The 12,440-nt window shown below is 40.3% G+C and overlaps 1 protein-coding gene across 1 annotated transcript; it reads right to left on the minus strand.

Annotated features, from left to right (window-relative positions):
- Window positions 1-8,603: 8,603 nt before the first annotated feature.
- LOC120957592 (MAGE-like protein 2) lies at window positions 8,604-9,525 on the minus strand. The gene is made up of 2 exons (XM_040379873.2): window positions 9,365-9,525; window positions 8,604-9,279 (listed from the first exon to the last, which is right to left on the minus strand). The coding sequence occupies exons 1-2, from the start codon at window positions 9,368-9,370 to the stop codon at window positions 8,788-8,790; spliced, it is 498 nt and encodes a 165-aa protein (XP_040235807.2). The 5' UTR covers window positions 9,371-9,525; the 3' UTR covers window positions 8,604-8,787.
- Window positions 9,526-12,440: the final 2,915 nt, after the last annotated feature.

Consider the following 12,440-nt stretch of genomic DNA (forward strand, 5'->3'; position numbering starts at 1 on the left):
AAACTAAACAATAAAAAATATCCAAAACACTCGATGAATCATCTTTTAACTAAAACTTTAAATAATTTGTAGATCGTAAAACCTTTCCCCTTATCTCCTATCATGTTTTCCACCAGTAAAGTTATGGTATAAACTTATGGATCCTTATGCTACTGTATTGTGTTTATTTTTACGATAAAGTCTAGGTAAGAATCCCAATGAAGGTAATTAGTTATAAAACGCAGAACAAGAAAAGATATACTCTCTATCTATGCATTAACATTGTCAGAGATTGCACGAAATGAATGCGATTTTATTTGTTCCTATTAACGGTTTAATAAAACCCAACAGTATAACTAGCACAACACTAACACTACTCATACCAGATAAGCAATAACTGTGCACTACGTTGGGATGTTTCGCGTTTTCGTCGTTTTTTTCTTTTTTGCTGCCGCCAGATCGAACCCGCCAGATTACAACGCAACGCAATGTAAAAGTTACGAGCTAGAGAATGAGAAAAGCGCATGTAACAAATGAAAAAGAGTACACACACACACACACACAAAACGTACGAATGAAAACAAAAATAAAACGCATTAAACATAGAAACCACGCAGCACAGCACGGCCAATTAAACTGTGCCAGAAACCAAACATGCAGCAAATCTGGACACTGGACACTGTCCTGCGTCCTTCCATCCTGCCCGTTCCCTGCTCTCTCTCTCTCTCTGTTGCACCATTTCACCACACCAGAGTGTAACGAAATAGAACATGTAAAATGAAAAAGAAAACCATTTAACATGAATCATCGGCACATGGTACACAATGGTACGGTGCAGCGCTTTCGCAGAAAAGAAATCGTCCTGCACAGCGTGCAGCGATCTTTTCTGCAATCGTTTTAACCCGTTGCAAAAGGCTCGAGATTGGAAAATAAAACGAATTTTCGTTAACCTAATAGGAAGGAAAATAGAAAGCATTCCCACGAAACGATCGACACTCTTCTTTTCGTTTTGGGTCGGGTGGTCGAGTGGAAAATTGCTCTACAACAGTGTTACAGTGCATTCTCGGGAAACAAAAAACTCTCTCATTTGGGATGGTAAAATGACAATGACGCGGATGATCTTCCCGTCTACATTGCTTCCAGTGTACGACAGCCAGGAAACAATGGCAACATTGCAACATCGTACCAACAAAAAAAATCCCCTTCAAAACAACATCAACAACATGCAAATTCCCGTTGAGGCTGGTGCTCACACACACACACACACTCACGAATTTCGCGCACCATTGAAAGCAACATCAACGACTCAAAAAAAAAAAAACAAAAAAACACAGCAACTCAAACGCCATCAATTTCGTGTTGTAATAAATTCATGAGAAAATTGGGGAAAAAAACTGCATGAAAAATGGACTAATAATAATTGCCAGCCGCGTGCTTTGCGAGGACCATTGCGGCACGGAGAGAGGGCAGGAGGTGCTGGAACTGCTGCTGAAAATGAAACGCGAACTAGTTCCGCTTTGGGAGGGGCGAATCCTGTGAAACAATGCGAACGGTGGGGAAAAGTACCGGAAAGCTTGCATGTTTGAAACGAGCGAAAAACAACAAAAGCAACACGTTCGAGCGATACAAGGACGAGGACAGTGGAAATAAAGGCACCGAAACATTCAAGATTTAGTTGGCCCGTGGCTGAAACATGCAATTCTGGGTATGTCTGTGGGTCTGGGTATGAGCTTTTTTTTGTGTTTTGTTGCTATATTGAAACAAGAGACCCCAAAGCGACACCATTCGCGTTTGGACAAGTACGAGAAGCACCGGCAGCACCACCTCGGCAAGGATGAATTGTGGTCAGTCGCATTGCTAGAGAATAGTAATAATAGTTTGTCGTTTTCCCTATCATGCACACAGACACACACAGACACAAACAGAGCCATATCAGTGAGGATCAGCGTCATCTGTGCGAAATGTTCGCTGTCTCACGACTACTCACACCCCTCACGCCAAGCGCAACTGCCTAACAAGTGACCACACGTTGGATTTGCGTTCGGATTTTGCATTTTCTGTGCAGTTTTTTTTTTGTATGTTTTGCGTACTTTATTATCCTGCGCAGTGCCGGTTTCGTTTTGAGATGATCTCTCTCTCTCTCTATCTCTTTCGGTGACGGTTAAATTGGCCTGTGTGCAGTTTCCAGACACATGAAAGGAAAGTGGTCCGGCGTTGGCCTTACGGGCATGACAGCTAATTGTTTTCTTTTTGTATGTGTGTTTCGTTGCTTCCTTTCCTTTTCCTTTACGTTTGTGCGAATGGACTTAACGTGTGTGTGTGTGTGGATGTGAATGGGGTTAGTAATTTTAATCGCACCTCCGTACATGAAACCGGTTATAACACATTTTGCCGCATGTTTGGTCCGGTGTCATACAGCACGGTGTTGTGGTTTGAGAAACTGGAGAAACTTTGTTTGCTAATGCCGGGAAGAGCTTAAGGTGCTTAAAGGGGGCAGTGTAGTTTTGTTAACACATTCAGTACAGCTTTGAGATGATGTTGATAATTTATCACACCGAAAACAGAATAGCCAGAGTAATAATATTAATTATTTTTAATTCAATGTGGTAATGCTCTTACACTTTTGCCACTTGCTTGAGACTAAATTGGAGCATCGCCGAGGACAAGAGTTTGAAGAAAACCTGGTGCAACTATAATTAAACAAACAGCTCTTAAAAACTAATATACACGATTTAAATAACACGGCATTAATAACATTCACTAGTATTATTTCATATAGTTGGAAAAAGAATTTATTTCCATTTTCACCGTTTCAAGAATTGACCTTTAGCAGTAACAATTCTAGAAAGCCTTTTTACTGCCGACATAACAGTGCTACGGTTTGATAAAAGATAAGCCTGTATAGTAAATCCTGTGAATCGATGGTTTTCATCCAATTGATGACGTTTATAAGGAACATGAAGATATAAAAAATATAATATTAGGAACTTCAGTGTATTATTATTATTATTATTTATTATTATTTATTATTATTATTATTATTAGTATTATTATTATTATTATTATTATTATTATTATTAATATTATTATTATTATTATTATTATTATTATTATTATTATTATTATTATTATTATTATTATTATTATAAATAATAATAACATTATTATTATTATTATTTATTATTATTATTATTAATAATTTTATTTTTATTATTAGTATTATTATTATTATTATTATTATTATTATTATTATTATTATTATTATTATCATTATTATTATTATTATTATTATTACTATTATTATTATTATTATTATTATTATTATTTTTATGCTAATTACAAAATAACGCCACGCGGAATTAACGAGCTGCTTTGAAATCTTAGTACACGTCTGATACAACATCATCCTTAAGAATAATGTAGAAAATGAGGACAAAAACTATGAACACAATATTTTAAATTATTTAATTTTTTCGTGATTAGCAAGAACCCGGTTTTAGAAAAATGCACAAAAATCTCATGGCCTGTAAAGAAAAAATCAGATTGGGTTTTGTTTGGAAAAACATGCCAACTAAAAAGCAAATATTCAATAGGTGGCATTGAACCGGAGCTCAACCAGTAAGTTGATACTGTTTTTTGACAAGTGTCCATTGCTGCAAAAAAGACTACAAATCAAGACTAAGAATTCTCATCAGATCGTTTTCATGATGTAATTAATAAGAATTACCCAAATAAACCAAGTATTTTCTCTGTCTACACCTCGATGTCTCTCTCTCTCTCTCTCTCTCTCCCTCTCTTTCTCTCTTTTTCTCTTTCTCTTCTCCATCGTCACCTCAACTTTCTTCCAATACGGCTGGAGCTTTAAAGCTCGCCTACCATGCCTTTGTACGCCATCGTCATAGTAAACGTCACTATCAAGCGGTCATTACACGATCGTGTATGTAGAAGGTGTGCGATGGTTGCAGTAGTCTGTGCACTTTTTGAAAATCCCAACGGTCCTTCATCACGGAGAAGGGGGGCAATGAAATGGGCAATGGTAGAAATGATTTGCGATGCTGAGGTCCTGCAGCATTGGCTACAGGAGGCGAACGCCGTTTGCTCGTTGACAGGATTTGTGTAAAGATTTTTTACGATCCGGCGTTTTTGTGCATGTAGTTATAATCAAACCTACCTCGTCCTTTCCCTTTCTCGGCAAGCTTTGTTGTGGCGCTTGTGTCATTCCATAGAAAGGCTTCTTGCTGCAGTTTCCAGCGCGGTGACAGGCGAGGGCGAAAAGTTTTCCTGCCACCCAGCCCCAATGGATGTGAATGGATGTGTGTCTGGCATTGTTTTCTCGTGTTTTGTGGGGAGCGATTTTTATGCACACTCCTCACGAAATTCCACCGCCCTTGTTCGCACAACAACGAGCGCCAGGAACGCTCCAGACCGGCGGGCGGTGGGCCGAAGTGGGGGCCTCTTTTTGTTTTTGTGTGGTTACGTTATTAGATTTTACCATAGCTTCTGCTCTGGTAGATCGGTTTCATTTCTTCACCCCTGCTCCTTCTCCTCCTTCTACTTTACCGCCACCAATCATGCCTTGCACCAGGAATATGCTTTGCACCTTCCCGCCCAGCCCCTGGACCGTTGGCCACTGTTGCATTCCCCGTGCCAGAGACGCTCGCCATTCATTCGCGTATAAATTATGGATGCATTGTTCGTGCGGGAAATAAAACTGTAAAAAAGAGGAGGGGGAGGAGGAGAAGGAGGACGGGTTTGGGTGGATGGAAATTTTTGCCCGCACTCATAAATATGTGGCACCAACAAGGGAAGAAACGCGGTGCCTGGGAAACACTGGAAAGAAGGATTCATTGCCAGCGAAAGGACGGCAAACACAGGAACGCACACACACATACACAGCCATACCAGCACCATTGCTAGAACACGTGGCAGAAGAAGCGCGAAAGGTGCAGCTGCACTGGGGGAAACCTGACAGCAGGAGCCAAAGGGCGGTGGAAGGACCGAGCGTTTGGGTGAAGGTTTTTGAAAGAAAAGCGCAAATACCAACCGAAAGCTTACTGTAGCGATACACAAAAACGATGCCTCCGTTTCCCCTTGTGCCGAAACCCACACCTGGCCGGGGCAGGACCTTGCTTCGAGACTTTCGAGCGAGATTTTTATTGTTGCACTTTTGCACCCGTGCGCGGAACGGGGCGCGCTTGCACCAGCTGGCTGAAAGATATTTCAAAAACATGAAACGAACCGGGCCCCGAAAAAACAAAACACCCACACACGCGAAGCAAAAAAAGGCAGAGGCACGAGGTAAGAGAGAGAGAGATAGAGAGAGTGAGAGAAACCAAAAAGAAACAAAGCGCGTGCAGCATGATTTGAAATTTGAATTTATGGGTCGCGCACAAGAACTGCGTTCCCATTTTTTTCCGCCCGCTTCGCTGCTACAAATATTCAATGAAACGAAGCATCCCGAGCACAGGGAGCAAAACATGGAAGGAAAAGGGCAAAGCAAGATAGAGAGATATAGGGGGCCTGTCGGGCTCTTAATTTTTGTTTACCTCACAATTTTGCCCTTTGCGTTCCAATGGACGGCTTCGTTCTGCATTTGTTTCCGCGAAATGCAGCGTAAGAAAATGTCAACTTTTTAAGTTTAAATTTAATAAAATGCTGCCCTGCTCCCGCCCCGGAAGCGCTCGGAATCGGAACCAGTAAACTAGGTAGCGTTTTGTGTTGCTGAAGCAACCATTTTTTTTCCTGCTCTACTGAATGTTATTCTACCGTGCAATTTAATTCTTTTATCACAAACAACAACGCAAAGAATGCACGCTCATTACCTGGCGTGGGGTGGGGAGGGTGGTGTAAAACCCGGGGGGTAAAAAAGGCAATAAATTACTCACTCTTGCTGCTGTTGCACCGGACGGAGAAGTGATCGTTCGGTGCAACCGGTAGATGGCGCTGCGCTACCGTCAAGAGGTCAGCGTGGTTCCCGGGGCTCATGGAGACGCCTGGTTGTTAGAGCGGCGAGGCGGTTCGTAAAACATAACAAGATGGAAGTTTTTTATAATCGTATTATATGAAAATGCTTGGTAAACAATTTCGATGAGCTTGTTAGTCTTGTTTTGAGTTGATGGGAAATTATTACCATTGCCCAGAATTATACCTCACGGCTGTCCCAATGCTCCTCCCAGTAAAGGCTGAATTGTGTCGAGCTCTAATGTAGTGATGGGTAAAGTTGGAAAAAATCGGGAGACGACTCCGATCCGACTCCGATAAATTCGGAATCGACTCCGGAAGGTTGTTCCGCGCTGCAATATCCGGAATCGTCCGGAGTCGTACGGAGTCGCCCGGATTCGCCCGGAGTCGGAGTCATTCGGAGTCATCCGGAGTCGTTCGGAGTCGTCTGAGTCGTTCAGAGTCATCCGGAGTCGCCCGGAGTCGGAGTCGTCCGGAGTCGTTCGGAGTCGTTCGGAGTCGTTCGGAGTCGATCGGAGTCGTCGACTCCGGACGACTCCGGTCGACTCCGGACGACTCCGAACGATTCCGACTCCGGGCGGATCTAGTGGTTCCATTTTGCCGGAGTTGGAATCGAACTAAAAATAGTCGGAGTCGGATCGGAGCCGTGGGTGCGCTCCATACAGCACATCACTACTCTAATGAGTGATTTACGCATTTATGAAAGCGTATAACATTCAACGCAAAAGATAACTTTACATAAATAACTGGAAAGTGCTTTCATAAAATCAATTTAAAAAAAGTATTATTATAAACATAACAAGTACTATTACAAGCCAGAGTTTAAATCTCAATCAAAGAAGCAGTGATCTAAGCCTTTGTGATAGTTTTACATAAAATTGTGATCTAGTTTCATGTAATAAGAATTGTTGTCATATTGTACGCTTAACTGAGCACGAAATTCTTAAACTAAAAAAAACAATAAGATCAAACTACTCCAGCTACCGATTCGCTTTGATTGAGTTTGAGGAACTTGTTGATTATTATTATTTTTTAGTATGTTTGGCATGTTTTTTGTTCTTTAGTTGGCCGACAATTTAACTAACACGCACGCTTTTGTATAGTAAAAATGCCAAAAATAACCAAAAACTCTTGCTGGAAGCTCAGCAGTTACAAAACAAATTATATGTATAAATAAATAAATATAAATAAATAAGTAATATGTATAAATAAAAAACGTTGAAAATTGAAAGACGAAAGTTGAATAGCAGGTAAGGAATAGGAAAATTAGGACTTTAAATAGCCTTAGGTATTAGTTAACGAATGTGACACATTATTACAATATAGTACAATATTATGACAGAAAAATGTCACATTAAAGTGATTAACATACACATATCTAAGCATAAAAGAAGTATTCTGTACCAGATCCATAAATTGCGACATCTGCCCAATGTATTTTGACAAAAATTCATTTGACTGTTAGCGAAACCAATAATTCATACATAGCCGATCTAGAATACATCTACATTATTGAAATTAAAATTGGTTAATAATTGATTTTTCTATATTTTTTGCTAAATAACTACAGAAAATGAACAAATCAATAAATATACAAATATACACAAATAAATAATTAAATGTATTAATAATCATAAAGAATCTAAAGATGAAAACATTGGCCTTATCTTTAAGAATTCTTCTAAAATATTACAAATGAAAAAAAATATCCAGAGAAGATTAGATGAATAAATTAAAATAAAAGAGAGGAAGTATTACAATAAATTTCATGATTATCTTACCTTATAAATGCAAGAAATAAGATGGAAAAGGACAATGTTGTAGAACATTACAATAAGATTCGTAAATTAACGTCAAATAGATCGAGTATAAGAAAAAAAAATTTAAAACATCAGAAAAACATCTCTTTTTGAATGATTTGTTTACGTAAACATTGTTTATTTCCTTGTTTGTATTAGATTACTTGAGATTTCGGAAAGTAAGTACAGGGTTTTCCATTCCAATTAACAACTGTCCACAGTCAACTAGCAATCCTCGATTTGAAAAACACGATTGTCTACCACTTACAAACAAGTCAAGTCGTTTTTGGTACACTGTCCATTTCAATTTCACAATTGTCGTCTTCGAAAACACACGTCAGATGCGGCACGGGTTTGGCTGGAACGTGTATCACTTGTCCGTAAGAATTGAACCATGTTGTAAACAGGTCTTGATTGAATATCAGAATATGGGAAAGCTGAGCAATTTTTTCATGTTAAGCAGTGTTATCATTTGCTTTTAGTTATTCTTGGTGTGTTACAGTTTTTAAGTTATTTTGGGATGTTGTATTTTTTTTTCATTTGCTACCAGTAAAAGCACTGATTAATATACAAATTTCTGCATTGTATTAAAAATTAAAATATAGATAAAACTGCCTAACATGTCCATTTTGCTCAGCTGTCCCAACATCAAGTGATACACGTTTCAGCCAAAACCAAAACAACCCGTGCCGCATCTGACGTGTGTTTTCGAAGACGACAATTGTGAAATTGAAATGGACATTGTACCAAAAACGGCTTGACTTGTTTGTAAGTGGTAGACAATCGTGTTTTTCAAATCGAAGATTGCTAGTTGACTGTGGACAGTTGTTAATTGGAATGGAAAACCCTGTAATACAACTCAGATTTAATTTTAATATATTGTCCCGACGACATTCATCGCCATGACTGACTGTTTGGTGCTGCACACAGACACCACTGTTTATTCCTCTTCGCCCTCACATCAACAACCCGCCAAACACCGATCACTTGTATACACCTTAAAAACGGTGCCACCACGATCGATCCTTCCTTCCTTCCTGCTAACTGCTTAGTGATGGTGCTTCTTCACCTTCTTAATGTGCACACTGACCGGGACTGGCTTCTCGATGTAGACTGGCTTCTTCACGTACACCGGGTACGGCTTCTCCACATGGACCGGGTACGGCTTGGGCACCTCCACGTACTCCTTGTGCACAACCGGCACCTCGTACGGGACCTTCACCTCCACCGGCACCGGACGATCGACGTGCACCGGCACCTTCTTCTCCACGTACACCGGCACCTTCTTCTCGATGATGACCGGGACCTTCTTCTCGACGTGCACCGGGTACGGGATCTTTACCGGCACCGGCACGTGCTTCTCCACCTCGACCGGGTACGGGACGGGCACTTTCTTCGTGATGGTGACGTGCTTCACGTGATGATGATCCGATCGGCTCTCCAGCTCACTCAGGCCACGCTTCTCGACCGTTTTCTCGCTCGAGTCTGGAACGGGGACTGCTGCCACCAGCGCAACCACGATCGAAAGCACAATAAACGTCTGCAAAAATCGTGTGTGAAAGGGTGAAATTATACGGTGAACAAGGCTCAGAAGCTTTCACTTTGATATCCGTGCTCTGTCTTACCTTCATGATTGATCGTTTGGGTAGTAGGTTTGGTTTGGGTGGAAAGACTGGTGCGAGTAGCTTACTGCTGAACAGATCGCAGCTAACTGATGTCTTTACCGGTGGCCCGCCCGTACTTTATATACGTTTGTGTACATTGTTCGTCTCACTGCCGAGCCCGAGCAGGGCCAAAAGCAAACCTAATGAGTGCGCCAAATCGCCCCCGAAAACAGCCGCCCGAACCGACCCGCTACAATTCAAATCGGCCCCGTTCACGGTTTCAAGCTCCCCCTTTTTCCCGAGCCCCGTGCACCCCAACATGATACACGTATGACATACACACCTCACTGTGTACCAATCCCTTCACCCTTCCCTTCTTGCTCCTCCCTCTTCAAACGATCGTTAGCAATGCGAGAAATGTGCAGCTCACTGCTCGAAACTAATGCCGATTGCGTCACAGTGTGCGGTGAACTAAAAGCCACCGCAAAAGCAACGGTACGAATGTTGCCGGTTTGTTCTGCAGTTCTTTTTTTTTTTGTTTTGGTCGGGGGGAGCTTTGGTCCATCTTTGAAGGTAGGTTTTTATTGCATTTTCAAGCAGCTAAACGCTCCAGTTACAGCTACGCATCGTCTCAGTTTGCCAATGCTGCGTTTGCCCGGTCAGTTTGAGTGAGGCTCACCCGATGGGTGTTTGGCTTGCTTTGGCGAAGCGGAGGACGAACGTTTGCGTGTGTTGACCCTTTATCGTGAAGAAGGAGCCGTGTGCCATCTTGCAACACAAACACTTTGCTGCTGTGATAATAACCCGTCACAACATCGTGATAACCACGCGTCGGCTTGCTTCAGGGCACCTCGGGGCAGCGCTTTACCAACCAAGGTGTATAAAAGTTAAGCTTAACCGCAAAGAGCAGTGGGTGAGACAGTAATCTATTTCGTAGACAGGCGACATGCGACACAGGTCGTTGCGTCTTAAGCGGGGTTGTTTTTTTTTCGTTCAGACGGTGGTTCGTATTGTTGTGCGATTTTGGATTGAGGTTTGCATCATGAAAGTGAAATGTAGCGAGACACGTCGAAGAATGTGCGCAACGGTCGGGAAAGTCGCCGGCCGGAACACGCAGGAAGTGTTCGTGAAATGTTGTTTTTATGAGACGGAGTGAATTGCTTCGGTTGATAGTGAGTGCATTGCGTTAACCGCATCCTCTGTGCGAGGTCATCAGATGATAAATACTGATCTTCAACATTCAAAAAGCATAATAAAAAGATAGGGCGTGTTTTTTCATGAACAGCACAAGTTGAATGTTGTAAAACAAGTGACATTGAAATAAACTATTACACTTTTAGGCAATCACCAAATGAATTCAATGAAATTAGATCAATGAGATGGATCGACCACGAATCATCGAGGTTCGATTTCCATCGAGACACGCCCTCGGTGACATTATTGACCGTGATTCCTGATATTCGTTGAATAATGATGCTTCGATTAAAGCCTGTCCTTGAAAAGCGTTGGTAGACCGAGTTGAAAGTTTAACCAAGAGATGAAGAAATGCCTTTGAATTAATTTTAAATTTCAATCCTACTTTTTTACAGACTTTTCAAGCGTTTAACACTGGAAAAAGAGGCAAACCATGCACCAATTGATCCTGGAATTATATTCGTAGTCTGCAATTAGATGATTCATTCCATGGTGGGCCAACAAAAGCATACCCTTATAGACTACACTTGTAGAAAATTGTAAAACGGGCAATAGTAAAAGCGACAGCAATAAGAAATAAGAAATAATGAGCAAATAAATGTTCAAATCAAGTCAAAAGTTGTCAAAGATCATAAGCTGCGATTGGCATGATATGATAGTGGATAATTGGGATGAAAGAATAATAAACTATAATTGAAAAAAGCGTAACACCACTATTTAAAAGCCTAAAAGAACTTAGTAAGCTGTGACTCCCAGGATAGATTAGTTTTACTGCGACGATCATAGAATGATCGTGAGTACAAACATATTATGAAATGTAAATAGACGCCACCTTAAACAGGGGAAAGGTAGTCATCAAAGAAGACCTTAACAAAGGAGTTTTATAAGCGATGATTTATAATTTTCTGCAGATATAAGATCTCTTCAGATCTTTTTATCTTTCATAACATCGCCATAGTACGATATTTTGTTAACTGCATTGATTTAAAATGCAGAAATAGAATCATTTCTATGAATACATCGAATAAAATTAAATGAAGATCAATAAACTATATACCATATGAATTATTTACCCCAAAACCAGTCTTCAGGGGCAACATTATAAAAAAGATTGTCGGTAAAAGCATTCAATATAATTAAAAAAAAAAAAAACAAATATTCTTAACATGTTTTTAATGGCAAATTATTTATTGACTATAGCGCGTTAAAACGCTTGTTTTGATTTTTTTGTATATTTTATCTAATTTTGTTTGATATCTATCTGTATAATTTCGCCAGATTTATCGTGGAGAGATATAGAAAGATAAAAAGCAATAGAGAAAGAAGGCAAAATTCACCCAAGCAACGAATAGAAACAGGGGAGAGCGCAATCTAGAGCGTGTATGGTGCATTTGAGAGAGTTGGTGTGAATAATGCTCGCAAAACATGGCGATGGGACAAGCATTACATTTTCATAGCTAAAAGTAATCCACTTGAATAAAAAAACACGCGTGTAAAAACAAATCCACAAATATTAAAAGAAAGGAGGAGTTAAAATCGTTCAAAACTATTTTGAGAAATTGAAAAAAAACATTGGAATCCATGAATTGCAGCGTCTAGAATTCAGAGAAAGGTTAAGCAAATTGTTTTTCTACACAGGCAATTTTTCAGTACACTGCCGAACTCTTGTCAACATTTTATGGAATTTACGGTTCGACGAATTCAAAGATTGATGAGATCAACCTTCCATCACTTGCCGGTATGGGATTGGTAAGGGGTTCAACATGTTTGAAGTAATAGTTTCGTAAGTAAGTAATAGAATTAGTAAAACTAATTCTGGCCGCTAGGCCAGACGAGATGAAATATACAACGAAATGAACTATTTGAAAGGTGAAATATCTGTCAGATAACGCATCACAGCATC

This window comes from Anopheles coluzzii, chromosome 3 (genome assembly GCF_943734685.1).
Source record: "Anopheles coluzzii chromosome 3, AcolN3, whole genome shotgun sequence".
Taxonomy (NCBI): domain Eukaryota; kingdom Metazoa; phylum Arthropoda; class Insecta; order Diptera; family Culicidae; genus Anopheles; species Anopheles coluzzii.